At 31.6% G+C, this 16,944-nt stretch overlaps 1 protein-coding gene across 1 annotated transcript; it reads right to left on the bottom strand.

Annotated features, from left to right (window-relative positions):
• Positions 1-3,467: 3,467 nt before the first annotated feature.
• On the bottom strand, positions 3,468-16,581 carry LOC130446167 (echinoderm microtubule-associated protein-like 2). Its single transcript, XM_056782262.1, has 6 exons — positions 16,253-16,581; positions 14,596-14,901; positions 4,326-5,511; positions 4,175-4,262; positions 3,886-4,112; positions 3,468-3,820 (listed from the first exon to the last, which is right to left on the bottom strand). The coding sequence occupies exons 1-6, from the start codon at positions 16,261-16,263 to the stop codon at positions 3,695-3,697; spliced, it is 1,944 nt and encodes a 647-aa protein (XP_056638240.1). The 5' UTR covers positions 16,264-16,581; the 3' UTR covers positions 3,468-3,694.
• Between the last annotated feature and the right edge of the window lie 363 nt (positions 16,582-16,944).

Consider the following 16,944-nt stretch of genomic DNA (forward strand, 5'->3'; position numbering starts at 1 on the left):
CATACTTTACTAGTTCAAATTCTGAACAGGCGACTTCCATTATTTTGGGTTAATCGTTTACTGTTCGGTAATTATCACCTATGGTCAAGTGATACAAATCGCTTTGTTTCGCCAACAATGTTACCAAACGCAACTATTGTGAAGTTGTCTTCTCCAAAGCAAGGCATCATTATGACGTCATTACCAATTGTCACTTTGAATTACGACAGGGCCGGATTTAAAAGCAATTTAAAAAACGTTTGTATTAATATAGATATATTATTAAACTAAATTTTATCTGGAAACTTCTTTTGGAAGCTTCTAGATTGGAAAAATCAGGAGATTTACTAAAACTTGGATATTCTATTGAACAGGATCGGTTTCAACGCCTACATTACATATATTTATATACGAAAATCAATAATTATCTCAAAATGAGAAATTATTTCATTGAACGGGGGCGGTTCTTATACCTACTTTACACGTATTTGTATTCTAAAGACAACATTAGCGGATTCTATTAGACAGGGGCGGCTTCGAGACCTACACTACACATATTTTTGTACTGAAACATTCCTCGCAGGTTTTATGTTGAGTTTTTGCCGAAATTTGAATTTCCCATTAGACAGGGGCGGCTTTGTGATCTAATATACGCGTTTGAATATTAAAATATTTCGGTAAATTGGGGTTTGTTTCGATTCAGGTGATTTTACTGTCCAAACTGTTGATTGTAAATAGAAAAACGTAACGGAAATTCTATACACTTGTTGATATTGTAAGGAAGGTATATATTTAATACGGTTGGATATTATGTAAATTAGTTGAAAAAATAATAATAATAATAATAAAAAAACGTAGTATTTGATCAAAGAATTTTTACAAGATTGCCTTAAAACGATAAATAGACTGATTTTTTAGGTGTTACACTTATTCGAATATGTCATTTCTCTATTTATAGCCGGCTGAATATCTCGTTTAATCGATTTTCATTTATAATCTACAACTAGTTTTACTAGATTTTTCGAAAGTATACTATTCAAATTCACTTTTGCAAGTTATTTTACCTCATAGTAATATTAGAATAGAACAAATGACGTTTGACTGACACATGACGTACTTTAATCGACATTTCAATTGTCAAATTCAAATAAATACAATACAAAATATCAGTTTTTATTCCAATTTAATTCGGTTGAGATTGAGGTTATGAAATACTTGTAGGTCTTACGTTATAAAAATGGTCGTACGTCATTAAATGAGTTAATAATTACGTGTGTACATTCCAAAATAAGCTATCACATTAATCGAAGCACTATAAATATTATTTTTCATGTAACGAAGAAAAAAATCACATGAGACTAAATCTGTAGTCGAATTTTGTTACCGAAAGAGGTTAATTAACGTTTATTGTGTACCGTAACGCCATCTAGTTGAAACTACTTCAAATTTTTTCGATTATAGTGAAACAACGTCGAAAATGGACCGCAATTACCGTTAGTACTTCATTTTAGAACGTCTTGAAATGAGTTTTTGTTGAAGGATATACATACAGGTCAAGTTACACCATTGCCGAAAGGATGCGTTTAACTGTGCGGTTAAAAATCCCCACGGTGTCGATTTCCTAAGGGATTTCACCGCCTATTATCCTAGAAGATCCTTGGTCCTGGGTTTTTATTCACAAAAAATCTGATCTATCACACGATCTGCAGATTGGTACTGAGTTTAGTTACGGTGACTGAAAAGGGGTGTTTTAAATTGTGATAAAAAAATGCGTAAAGGGGGGGGGGCGCACATCGCTTGGTATGTAGGGAAACTGAGAAACGAGCAAATCGTATCTATAATGACATACGTCGATTTTTATAAATAATTTAATTTAACAAATTTTTTATTTATTTATTTTTTTGTTACGTAAAATACGGATCTGTTAAAATATATAGGATGTCTTGTTATATTGTAAATATGTAAATATTTATTTTATGGAAAATTAAGTCTCATTAATTTAAAGTTTTTAGTCGTTATACGTTTATTTAAAAAAAACGATGTACAAACGCTTTTTTTTCACGAGTTATTTTCAAAAAAATGGCATTTTTGACAACCTCGCCTCTTGTATCGGTACTGTAACTTTTTTAAATCAAATTTCTACCCACAAAATGGCACTAAAATCGGTAAAAATAATTTTTGTAACTAAAACAAGCCTTAGGTATCTGAAGAGGATAATTTGATTATCGAAACGTGTGTCGGATAATATAGTTATTGCAGTTAGCTCTAATTAATCAAGAAGTTTCAAATTTTTCACTAATTCGGTTATTTTGAAAAAAAAAATTCCATTTTATTTAAAAATAGCGCATGAAAATTATACCGGTACCAGTCGCAATGTTCAATTTCTAAAAAGAAATTTTTGTTTAACGAATTTTTGAATAAAGTTTAACGTATAATCGAATTGTGTTTTATTTTATCACATAATCCTTTAAACATACAAATTTTACAAGAAAAAAATCACCTAAACTAACCTAACCTAACGTGTTTATTTAATTAAATCGAGGTTAAAACTCAAACAAATCCCGATCGCAATTTTTTTGGTTATCTACTGCTTAAAAATTGTTTATATTTTGTTATTCAAAATTGGCTGATATCAAAATTTAATTGCATTTATTTATGCCACTATTTACTTGTTATTCTCATTTATACAATCTTCAAAATTCCATTAATACACCTCTATATATACGGTATAAAATTTTTAATACACGTATAAATAAAATAATTTCACTAAATAATTGTCTACCTATCAAACGTAATATGGGTCAGTCCGGTACTGATTAACAAGATAGCCATAAGTCTAGTGGAGCTATTTAACCTCATTGACTCGTGCTTTCTTCTTTTTTGTCACGTAGTAATCGAAATTTTTCCTTTCGACTTAATTTGGTGACCTAATTAGTTTGTTTTCAAATATATAAAGATAAAAAATGGTTTGATAAATTCATTTTCCATTATTTGCGTTATGGAAGAAACGAATGACAAAATTTAAACGTTTTACAACACAACGGATTGTTTTTATTTGCAATATCATTAATTTTAAAATTACCAAAACTATATGAGTATATATAAGATATAAAAAAAATTTTTATTTTATTTGTAATGATTATACCTTTTACGAATTATATAAACTCTATTTTAAATTAGAATCTATCACTTATAATGATATTATTATATACACACGTAAATAGATCTACGTAAAAAGTCGTAGTTTCGGCAACGCTGGATTAGCACTATATTTCTTCTTCTTTTTTTAATAAACGTACGAACTACTAACCTTTTGTTCTTGTGTAGTTACATATATTTAATTGACAGGATCGTAACAAGGCATTTTGATCAAGTCGAATAAAAATATTTTGCAATTTGCGTTTTTTATTAAATTTATTAGTAATTTCCTTTTTTTTTTAAATAAAATACTCTTTCTTTTAGAAACGAATCTAAATAAAACAACTAAATATATATGTATAAAAATATTATTTAGCACACGTTGTAAATTATACATAAAAATATACAGGGTATTATCGAGATTTTGCTTTAGATATATTTTCTGGCACAAATTTAATTTTTCTTTAATTTTTTTTTAGGATAGTGCTACAATTGGTGGGATAATAAATAACGATATAATAAATGCTACAAGTGTTGCTTCTTAACTAGTCAAATTCAAATTAAAAAGAAAATCTTTTTAAGAAACGGTCCATTGAAGAACGGCGGTGTCATTACCTCCGATCGATATAATCCTCGAATCATCGTACAAGAAGTTAACACCAGTCACGTGACTACTATGACCACCGTAACTATGACACAGAGACTGAAAGTGAAAAAAAAAATATATCGAGTGATTAAATAAGAAGAATGTCGTTTTTTTTTTCTTACCCTCGGTTGACTAGTCGGGTAACTGTATAATTTAACTTTCCCGAAATCGTCTCCGGTAACCAACAGCTCGGCGTCGTGACTTTTATCGCAACAATTGACGTCGGTGCCGTCGGCGTTTTCCGGCCATATACCGACGGTGGTAAAAGTTATGGTACAAGTATTCGTAGCCCATTCGACGTCGCGCGCAATGCTACTTTGAGGTATTTGACAACAAGTACCGGCATTCCCTAAATTTCAAAAAAAAAAAATAAATTAAAACAAAAATATCTCGGTATTCAATAATACTCACAAAATAATAATTCGTAATCCGCCGAATTCGATCTCAAAGTTTGATTATCGTTAGCCCAATCGAGATGAGTCACGCTACTCGAATGACCCTAAATTTTAAGAAAACGAAATTTTTAATCGGGGAAAAAAAAAGAAAAAGAAAAAAGTCTCACCGAACACCGTCCGACTTTCGAGTATTTAGTTCCGCCATCGGACACTTGGTAAATATAAATCTGGCTGTTTCTGGACCCCATAGCGACGGACGTACCGTCCGGCGAAAATGTGATCACTTGAATCGGTTCTTTTCCATCGATGTATTCGCCCAAAAGTTCCCTGGTTTGGACGTCGAACACCATCCATTCACCGTCGAGACAACCGACGACGACGCACGTCCCGTCTCGTGTATAACAGATACTCTGAGCTTGCTCCTCTATGTCCTTGCTCCATAAGATCGTGTGCGACATGGAATCCCACAGTCGCAACACTCTATCGTATCCCGCGGTGGCGAATTGGGGTATGTTCGGATGGGGAGATAGAGCCCAAACTTCGTCCGAATGTCCCAATACGATCGGTTGGAATTGCCGTCCTAAAATGCCCAAAAGGATGCAGTTGCGAGTGGTACCGATCAAAATTTGATCAAATCTTCCTTCCGAAATCATACTGATACCACCAAAATGTTCTTTGATCTTAGTAACTACTCCGGTGGGTTGTAAATCCCAATCAAATCCGACCAATCTACCATCTTTTCCGCCGCCGGTGATGTAATTTCCGTCTTTAGTTACGCAGATACAGAAAACGGATCCGTGGTGGACGCGTGCACCGTATTTGGATATCTTGTTGGTGCCCCACATCCATAAGGCTAAACTGCCGTTGGAATCTCCGGTGATGACGTGTCTGTTTTCAACGAAATTAATGCAAGTCACGTATTCCGGTTCGAGTCTGCTATCGAAAATACCCATGCGTTTGTAAAGGGTGCCGTTCACCTTCAAAGACCAAAACGCTATGTGGGATTTGCCGCACGTCACGATCGTGTTGCGACTCAAAGGGTGGAATTCCACCGCCACGATAGTACCGACGGAACATTTGGTTTCGGTGATTTTGTGACCGTTTTCGCCTTTTTGCCAATCCCAAACGGATATTGTTTGATCCGGGGCTTCGTCTATGGCGACCAAAAGACTTCCGTCGGCTTTGCCGAACGATAAACAACAAACTGACAGTTCGAAATCGTTCAAACCGATTACGGCTTGGGTGTGAAGGGATACGGTATGCCAAACGCGGATGTGGGGTCTCTTTTCCATTCCGTTATGACCGGCGCATTGACCAGTCGCTATAGTCATATTGTCGGGATGAATTGCTAAACTGAAATTATTACATTACTTTTTATTTTAACTGTAGGAGACAATTTTTAACTGTACATAACCTCAACAATAGACGTAAACGCAATTTTGTACATGCGTAACCTCAAAAAAGCAACTTCGAGTTCACATAACCTCAATTATTACCTATTACCTCACTAGACGCTATTTGGTACATATTTAATCTTAAAAATGTAATTTCGTGCGTATATAAAACTATGAAATCAACAAAATAACCTCAAAATGGAATAAAAATGAATTTTTATTTAAACATACCTTTAAAACAATCGAAAAACGTAATTTGAAGTGTACGTAACTTATATAATCGATACGTATATAACCTCAAAAGTTGAAATTTGTTTGTACATAATCTAAATAATCGATAAAAGCAGCCATTTTGTGAGTACATAACCTCAAAAATGTATTTTTTTGAAAACAATAAAGAAATTAAAGCAATAAACAAAAATGGCGATTCCACACGTGCATAACCTCGAAAATAAATAAAACCTACAATTTTGTTCGTTTACAGCCGCAAAGATAGATAAAAATATAAATTGGTAAAAAAAATAACAAAGAGCATTTTGATGTGTACCTAAAATCGTCAAGTTTTTACGTACATAGTCGCAAGAAACAACTTTGTATGTATTTAACCTCAAAAATCCATTCAATTCTGTACGCACATAACCACAATAATTAGATAAAAAAGCGATTTTGTGCCTCGAAGGTACACAAAATACAGTTTTACATAAACATAACCTCAAAAAATTTATATAAATATAACCTCAAAAAAGACACGACAAGGGAAATTTATGTAAACATAACCTCAAAAAAGACACGATAACGCAAATTTCTGTAAACATAACCTCAAAAAAGACACAATAACGCAAATTTCTGTAAACATAACCTCAAAAAATTTATGTAAATATAACCTCAAAAAAGACACGACAAGGGAAATTTATGTAAACATAACCTCAAAAAAGACACGATAACGCAAATTTCTGTAAACATAACCTCAAAAAAGACACGATAACGCAAATTTCTGTAAACATAACCTGAAAAAAGACACGATAACGCAAATTTCTGTAAACATAACCTCAAAAAAGACACAATAACGCAAATTTCTGTAAACATAACCTCAAAAAAGACACGATAACGCAAATTTCTGTAAACATAACCTCAAAAAAGACACAATAACGCAAATTTCTGTAAACATAACCTCAAAAAAGACACGATAACGCAAATTTCTGTAAACATAACCTCAAAAAAGACACGATAACGCAAATTTCTGTAAACATAACCTCAAAAAAGACACAATAACGCAAATTTCTGTAAACATAACCTCAAAAAATTTATGTAAATATAACCTCAAAAAAGACACGACAAGGGAAATTTATGTAAACATAACCTCAAAAAAGACACGATAACGCAAATTTCTGTAAACATAACCTCAAAAAAGACACGATAACGCAAATTTCTGTAAACATAACCTCAAAAAAGACACGATAACGCAAATTTCTGTAAACATAACCTCAAAAAAGACACAATAACGCAAATTTCTGTAAACATAACCTCAAAAAAGACACGATAACGCAAATTTCTGTAAACATAACCTCAAAAAAGACACAATAACGCAAATTTCTGTAAACATAACCTCAAAAAAGACACGATAACGCAAATTTCTGTAAACATAACCTCAAAAAAGACACAATAACGCAAATTTCTGTAAACATAACCTCAAAAAAGACACGATAACGCAAATTTCTGTAAACATAACCTCAAAAAAGACACGATAACGCAATTTCTGTAAACATAACCTGAAAAAAGACACGATAACGCAAATTTCTGTAAACATAACCTGAAAAAAGACACGATAACGCAAATTTCTGTAAACATAACCTCAAAAAAGACACGATAACGCAAATTTCTGTAAACATAACCTCAAAAAAGACACGATAACGCAATTTCTGTAAACATAACCTGAAAAAAGACACGATAACGCAAATTTCTGTAAACATAACCTGAAAAAAGACACGATAACGCAAATTTCTGTAAACATAACCTGAAAAAAGACACGATAACGCAAATTTCTGTAAACATAACCTGAAAAAATTTATGTAAATATAACCTCAAAAAAGACACGACAAGGGAAATTTATGTAAACATAACCTCAAAAAAGACACGATAACGCAAATTTCTGTAAACATAACCTCAAAAAAGACACGATAACGCAAATTTCTGTAAACATAACCTCAAAAAATTTATGTAAATATAACCTCAAAAAAGACACGACAAGGGAAATTTATGTAAACATAACCTCAAAAAAGACACGATAACGCAAATTTCTGTAAACATAACCTCAAAAAAGACACGATAACGCAAATTTCTGTAAACATAACCTCAAAAAAGACACGATAACGCAAATTTCTGTAAACATAACCTGAAAAAATTTATGTAAATATAACCTCAAAAAAGACACGACAAGGGAAATTTATGTAAACATAACCTCAAAAAAGACACGATAACGCAAATTTCTGTAAACATAACCTCAAAAAAGACACGATAACGCAAATTTCTGTAAACATAACCTGAAAAAATTTATGTAAATATAACCTCAAAAAAGACACGACAAGGGAAATTTATGTAAACATAACCTCAAAAAAGACACGATAACGCAAATTTCTGTAAACATAACCTGAAAAAAGACACGATAACGCAAATTTCTGTAAACATAACCTCAAAAAATTTATGTAAATATAACCTCAAAAAAGACACGACAAGGGAAATTTATGTAAACATAACCTCAAAAAAGACACGATAACGCAAATTTCTGTAAACATAACCTCAAAAAAGACACGATAACGCAAATTTCTGTAAACATAACCTCAAAAAAGACACGATAACGCAAATTTCTGTAAACATAACCTCAAAAAAGACACAATAACGCAAATTTCTGTAAACATAACCTCAAAAAAGACACGATAACGCAAATTTCTGTAAACATAACCTCAAAAAAGACACGATAACGCAAATTTCTGTAAACATAACCTCAAAAAAGACACAATAACGCAAATTTCTGTAAACATAACCTCAAAAAAGACACGATAACGCAAATTTCTGTAAACATAACCTCAAAAAAGACACAATAACGCAAATTTCTGTAAACATAACCTCAAAAAAGACACGATAACGCAAATTTCTGTAAACATAACCTCAAAAAAGACACAATAACGCAAATTTCTGTAAACATAACCTCAAAAAATTTCTGTAAACATAACCTCAAAAAAGACACGATAACGCAAATTTCTGTAAACATAACCTCAAAAAAGACACAATAACGCAAATTTCTGTAAACATAACCTGAAAAAAGACACGATAACGCAAATTTCTGTAAACATAACCTCAAAAAAGACACAATAACGCAAATTTCTGTAAACATAACCTCAAAAAAGACACGATAACGCAAATTTCTGTAAACATAACCTCAAAAAAGACACAATAACGCAAATTTCTGTAAACATAACCTCAAAAAAGACACGATAACGCAAATTTCTGTAAACATAACCTCAAAAAAGACACGATAACGCAATTTCTGTAAACATAACCTGAAAAAAGACACGATAACGCAAATTTCTGTAAACATAACCTGAAAAAAGACACGATAACGCAAATTTCTGTAAACATAACCTCAAAAAAGACACGATAACGCAAATTTCTGTAAACATAACCTCAAAAAAGACACGATAACGCAATTTCTGTAAACATAACCTGAAAAAAGACACGATAACGCAAATTTCTGTAAACATAACCTGAAAAAAGACACGATAACGCAAATTTCTGTAAACATAACCTCAAAAAAGACACGATAACGCAAATTTCTGTAAACATAACCTGAAAAAAGACACGATAACGCAAATTTCTGTAAACATAACCTCAAAAAAGACACGATAACGCAAATTTCTGTAAACATAACCTGAAAAAAGACACGATAACGCAAATTTCTGTAAACATAACCTCAAAAAAGACACGATAACGCAATTTCTGTAAACATAACCTGAAAAAAGACACGATAACGCAAATTTCTGTAAACATAACCTGAAAAAAGACACGATAACGCAAATTTCTGTAAACATAACCTCAAAAAATTTATGTAAATATAACCTCAAAAAAGACACGATAACGCAAATTTCTGTAAACATAACCTCAAAAAAGACACAATAACGCAAATTTCTGTAAACATAACCTGAAAAAAGACACGATAACGCAAATTTCTGTAAACATAACCTCAAAAAAGACACAATAACGCAAATTTCTGTAAACATAACCTCAAAAAAGACACGATAACGCAAATTTCTGTAAACATAACCTCAAAAAAGACACAATAACGCAAATTTCTGTAAACATAACCTCAAAAAAGACACGATAACGCAAATTTCTGTAAACATAACCTCAAAAAAGACACGATAACGCAATTTCTGTAAACATAACCTGAAAAAAGACACGATAACGCAAATTTCTGTAAACATAACCTGAAAAAAGACACGATAACGCAAATTTCTGTAAACATAACCTCAAAAAAGACACGATAACGCAAATTTCTGTAAACATAACCTCAAAAAAGACACGATAACGCAATTTCTGTAAACATAACCTGAAAAAAGACACGATAACGCAAATTTCTGTAAACATAACCTGAAAAAAGACACGATAACGCAAATTTCTGTAAACATAACCTCAAAAAAGACACGATAACGCAAATTTCTGTAAACATAACCTGAAAAAAGACACGATAACGCAAATTTCTGTAAACATAACCTCAAAAAAGACACGATAACGCAAATTTCTGTAAACATAACCTGAAAAAAGACACGATAACGCAAATTTCTGTAAACATAACCTCAAAAAAGACACGATAACGCAATTTCTGTAAACATAACCTGAAAAAAGACACGATAACGCAAATTTCTGTAAACATAACCTGAAAAAAGACACGATAACGCAAATTTCTGTAAACATAACTTGAAAAAAGACACGATAACGCAATTTCTGTAAACATAACCTGAAAAAAGACACGATAACGCAAATTTCTGTAAACATAACCTGAAAAAAGACACGATAACGCAAATTTCTGTAAACATAACCTCAAAAAAGACACGATAACGCAAATTTCTGTAAACATAACCTGAAAAAAGACACGATAACGCAAATTTCTGTAAACATAACCTCAAAAAAGACACGATAACGCAAATTTCTGTAAACATAACCTGAAAAAAGACACGATAACGCAAATTTCTGTAAACATAACCTCAAAAAAGACACGATAACGCAATTTCTGTAAACATAACCTGAAAAAAGACACGATAACGCAAATTTCTGTAAACATAACCTGAAAAAAGACACGATAACGCAAATTTCTGTAAACATAACCTCAAAAAATTTATGTAAATATAACCTCAAAAAAGACACGATTACGCAAATTTCTGTAAACATAACCTCAAAAAAGACACAATAACGCAAATTTCTGTAAACATAACCTGAAAAAAGACACGATAACGCAAATTTCTGTAAACATAACCTCAAAAAAGACACAATAACGCAAATTTCTGTAAACATAACCTCAAAAAAGACACGATAACGCAAATTTCTGTAAACATAACCTCAAAAAAGACACAATAACGCAAATTTCTGTAAACATAACCTCAAAAAAGACACGATAACGCAAATTTCTGTAAACATAACCTCAAAAAAGACACGATAACGCAATTTCTGTAAACATAACCTGAAAAAAGACACGATAACGCAAATTTCTGTAAACATAACCTGAAAAAAGACACGATAACGCAAATTTCTGTAAACATAACCTCAAAAAAGACACGATAACGCAAATTTCTGTAAACATAACCTCAAAAAAGACACGATAACGCAATTTCTGTAAACATAACCTGAAAAAAGACACGATAACGCAAATTTCTGTAAACATAACCTGAAAAAAGACACGATAACGCAAATTTCTGTAAACATAACCTGAAAAAAGACACGATAACGCAAATTTCTGTAAACATAATCTGAAAAAAGACACGATAACGCAAATTTCTGTAAACATAACCTCAAAAAAGACACGATAACGCAAATTTCTGTAAACATAACCTGAAAAAAGACACGATAACGCAAATTTCTGTAAACATAACCTCAAAAAAGACACGATAACGCAATTTCTGTAAACATAACCTGAAAAAAGACACGATAACGCAAATTTCTGTAAACATAACCTGAAAAAAGACACGATAACGCAAATTTCTGTAAACATAACCTGAAAAAAGACACGATAACGCAAATTTCTGTAAACATAACCTCAAAAAATTTATGTAAATATAACCTCAAAAAAGACACGATAACGCAAATTTCTGTAAACATAACCTCAAAAAATTTATGTAAATATAACCTCAAAAAAGACACGATAACGCAAATTTCTGTAAACATAACCTCAAAAAAGACACAATAACGCAAATTTCTGTAAACATAACCTGAAAAAAGACACGATAACGCAAATTTCTGTAAACATAACCTCAAAAAAGACACAATAACGCAAATTTCTGTAAACATAACCTCAAAAAAGACACGATAACGCAAATTTCTGTAAACATAACCTCAAAAAAGACACAATAACGCAAATTTCTGTAAACATAACCTCAAAAAAGACACGATAACGCAAATTTCTGTAAACATAACCTCAAAAAAGACACGATAACGCAATTTCTGTAAACATAACCTGAAAAAAGACACGATAACGCAAATTTCTGTAAACATAACCTGAAAAAAGACACGATAACGCAAATTTCTGTAAACATAACCTCAAAAAAGACACGATAACGCAAATTTCTGTAAACATAACCTCAAAAAAGACACGATAACGCAATTTCTGTAAACATAACCTGAAAAAAGACACGATAACGCAAATTTCTGTAAACATAACCTGAAAAAAGACACGATAACGCAAATTTCTGTAAACATAACCTCAAAAAAGACACGATAACGCAAATTTCTGTAAACATAACCTGAAAAAAGACACGATAACGCAAATTTCTGTAAACATAACCTCAAAAAAGACACGATAACGCAAATTTCTGTAAACATAACCTGAAAAAAGACACGATAACGCAAATTTCTGTAAACATAACCTCAAAAAAGACACGATAACGCAATTTCTGTAAACATAACCTGAAAAAAGACACGATAACGCAAATTTCTGTAAACATAACCTGAAAAAAGACACGATAACGCAAATTTCTGTAAACATAACTTGAAAAAAGACACGATAACGCAAATTTCTGTAAACATAACCTCAAAAAATTTATGTAAATATAACCTCAAAAAAGACACGATAACGCAAATTTCTGTAAACATAACCTCAAAAAAGACACGATAACGCAAATTTCTGTAAACATAACCTGAAAAAAGACACGATAACGCAAATTTCTGTAAACATAACCTCAAAAAAGACACGATAACGCAAATTTCTGTAAACATAACCTCAAAAAAGACACGATAACGCAAATTTCTGTAAACATAACCTCAAAAAAGACACGATAACGCAATTTCTGTAAACATAACCTGAAAAAAGACACGATAACGCAAATTTCTGTAAACATAACCTGAAAAAAGACACGATAACGCAAATTTCTGTAAACATAACCTGAAAAAAGACACGATAACGCAAATTTCTGTAAACATAACCTCAAAAAAGACACGATAACGCAAATTTCTGTAAACATAACCTGAAAAAAGACACGATAACGCAAATTTCTGTAAACATAACCTCAAAAAAGACACGATAACGCAATTTCTGTAAACATAACCTGAAAAAAGACACGATAACGCAAATTTCTGTAAACATAACCTGAAAAAAGACACGATAACGCAAATTTCTGTAAACATAACTTGAAAAAAGACACGATAACGCAAATTTCTGTAAACATAACCTCAAAAAATTTATGTAAATATAACCTCAAAAAAGACACGATAACGCAAATTTCTGTAAACATAACCTCAAAAAAGACACGATAACGCAAATTTCTGTAAACATAACCTCAAAAAAGACACGATAACGCAAATTTCTGTAAACATAACTTGAAAAAAGACACGATAACGCAAATTTCTGTAAACATAACCTCAAAAAATTTATGTAAATATAACCTCAAAAAAGACACGATAACGCAAATTTCTGTAAACATAACCTCAAAAAAGACACGATAACGCAAATTTCTGTAAACATAACCTGAAAAAAGACACGATAACGCAAATTTCTGTAAACATAACCTCAAAAAAGACACGATAACGCAAATTTCTGTAAACATAACCTCAAAAAAGACACGATAACGCAAATTTCTGTAAACATAACCTCAAAAAAGACACGATAACGCAAATTTCTGTAAACATAACTTGAAAAAAGACACGATAACGCAAATTTCTGTAAACATAACCTCAAAAAATTTATGTAAATATAACCTCAAAAAAGACACGATAACGCAAATTTCTGTAAACATAACCTCAAAAAAGACACGATAACGCAAATTTCTGTAAACATAACCTGAAAAAAGACACGATAACGCAAATTTCTGTAAACATAACCTCAAAAAAGACACGATAACGCAAATTTCTGTAAACATAACCTCAAAAAAGACACGATAACGCAAATTTCTGTAAACATAACCTCAAAAAAGACACGATAACGCAATTTCTGTAAACATAACCTGAAAAAAGACACGATAACGCAAATTTCTGTAAACATAACCTGAAAAAAGACACGATAACGCAAATTTCTGTAAACATAACCTCAAAAAAGACACGATAACGCAAATTTCTGTAAACATAACCTCAAAAATTGAAAAGGTTGAAAAATGGTATCTGGTTTACCTTAACCTCAATAATTAATTTGACCAGCGACAAACATAATTAAAAATCAAATTATAAATTTTCGTCATATCCTAAACATTTTCATCCAATAAATCGCTCAAAAATAGTTTTTATTTTGAAAGTAGATCAACAAAAAAAATTATTTAAAAAAAAAAAGAAAAAAAATGCGTAAATTTACCTTTTGACGTCATCTGTGTGTTCGGCATAATGCCTCTGACTTTGTTCCTCCGGATTATACAGAACAACTAAAGCCGCAACGAAATAAACCATTTCTCCCGTAGGTAAAAAATACAGATTGGACCTGCAATCTTTTCCCCTGTATCCGTACACCCAATCGAGTTTGAGTCTCCTCGATGGAGTAGTAGACACTTTGGTCATTTCGTAGTTTTCCCCTATATCGGAAGGGGCGTAAACGACGATCGGTCTATCTTTCAAAAAAAACCTCAGACTTTTCTCTTCTTCATTATAGGTTATGTCTTTAATACTGCAAAAAAATTATTTTATTCCTTTATACTTTTTGTTGAACCCCCGTAGAAAAGTTATTCAACTATTCAACGCTATTCGATTCAGAATTAAGTAATAAATAATTAATAGAATGTGAAATAAGGTCGTTAAAATAATTTAATTTAAAGCGGCGCCATCTATAAGCCGTTGCCGTTATTAAAAATAAACATTTTACAGTAGCTCCCTCTATTAAATATCGGTAGTATTATCTATTGAACTTATTATACAATTAATGGAATGGCAGTTTCAAGGTTACTTCGATAAACTTAGAATAAAACTAATTTGTTTTAAATTTAATTTAAAATGTATTCGAAACAGTATTTCTTCTAACTGAATTTTAATTATTTCACACTCAGGTCGCTACAAAATTTATGGTTGTAATGACACGCTAACAAGTCGATTTAGCACTCGATAAAATTAAACTGTGAACATTCCACGTGAAAACATTGTACGATAGACGGTTTGATAAATTGATTAGTAGCAGAAAATTACCCCCATGAAAAAAAAAAAACACTTTGTGAAATTAATTTAAAAACAAAGCGATATAATTGGAGCAATCGATAAAAAGACGCTATACATACCCTTAAAATGTCCTTGAAACTAGTATAATGAAAAATTTGATTAAAATAGAATTTTTTTTTCGTCACTTTGTCTAAATATATCGTTTTGAAAATCTTTTCGGTAATAATGAAAATGAAAGAATATTCGATACTGTAAAATTAGAAAACGAAAAAATACAAAATACAGATGAAAACTTCATTTTGTTCGTACATAACCTAACATAGTTCGATAAAACAGCGAGTTTGTGCCCCAAACCTACAGAAAATGCAGTTTTTTATAAACATAACCTCAAAACAAATACGAAAACGTAATTTTATATAATCAAAACATCAAAATTCAACAATAGCAATGTACAACTTCAATAGTTAATAAAAGCCGTGATTTTGTAAGTTCATACTATTTTCGGATACAAATTTACGGTTTTTCGATTTTTCACGGGCCAAAAAAGTGTTGAATTTTCGATTTTGATACATTTCATTTTAAATACGCCAATTTATTGATTTACACAATGAATAGGGTAGTTTTATAAAAAAAAATCTAATGTAGGTTACACAATTATCACACCTTTAAATCGATAAGACTATCCCGCCATCGACCCTGAAATTATAACCAGATTACATCAATTCACTAAATGATTCATAATCTCGGCAACCGCCACGTTAAAATTCCATCAAGGTCAAACACCCGCTATAAACAGCTCAAACAAACACCGAATTCAACAAGTATCGCTTTCAAAAATACTATCCAAAATTAAAACGAGAAAATCTTACTTTTTATCCATATTTCACTGATACAATTCGAAGGGTCGGTTTACACACTATTACAGATTGTGAAATTGAATTGAATGTTTTTTTTTCCAAGCGACTGATGGCGAACAAAACTTGATATGAACCAAAAGAGGAAGGAAACGGACCGCATTCGAGAACTAACAAATTTATACGTAGGTTTGTTATAAAGGACGGATGGCTGTCCCTCTCTCTATCTATATTATATTGCCTGCCGTTGGAAAATGAAACGTAATCGCTTCGTCGTCTGTGTATATACGTGTGTGAATATTTCGCTTCTCGACCGAACCACTCTTTGTTATTGTCATTAACACAGAGGTGGTACGACAGACATTGTTGTCAGTTCGGATTTTTTATAGATACGATCAGCTTGAAAAAAAATTGAACAATGTATATCCAGTTATGCGAAACTAACGGATATCTACTTAAACAATAAATAATTGTCAGATTTTATATCGAAAAGGAATAAATACGAAAGGGATTTTGAATATTTGTGACGTCATTCACGAATATTATTTTTAATAGACTTTTAAAAGTAGCAAATGGATGAAACAATTAGTAATGGAAGGAAATATAATAATAATGGAAGAAAAAGTAATTTACGATAGATGTGAGGTTTGGAAATGAAAGGGGGTGAGTTCTTGAGAGTAAAAAACGATTTATCTCGATTTGCGGTG

The sequence above is a fragment of the Diorhabda sublineata genome, chromosome 1, assembly GCF_026230105.1.
Source record: "Diorhabda sublineata isolate icDioSubl1.1 chromosome 1, icDioSubl1.1, whole genome shotgun sequence".
NCBI lineage: Eukaryota > Metazoa > Arthropoda > Insecta > Coleoptera > Chrysomelidae > Diorhabda > Diorhabda sublineata.

What these genes read in the sequence shown, in the direction of transcription:
- LOC130446167 (XM_056782262.1), bottom strand. An exon ending in CACACAGATGACGTCAAAAG is followed by an intron (nt 5,512 to 14,595) that starts GTAAATTTACGC and finishes TAATAATTTCAG; the next exon opens with TTTAGCAATTCATCCCGACA. An exon ending in CGAAAGTCGGACGGTGTTCG is followed by an intron (nt 4,263 to 4,325) that starts GTGAGACTTTTT and finishes CTTAAAATTTAG; the next exon opens with GGTCATTCGAGTAGCGTGAC.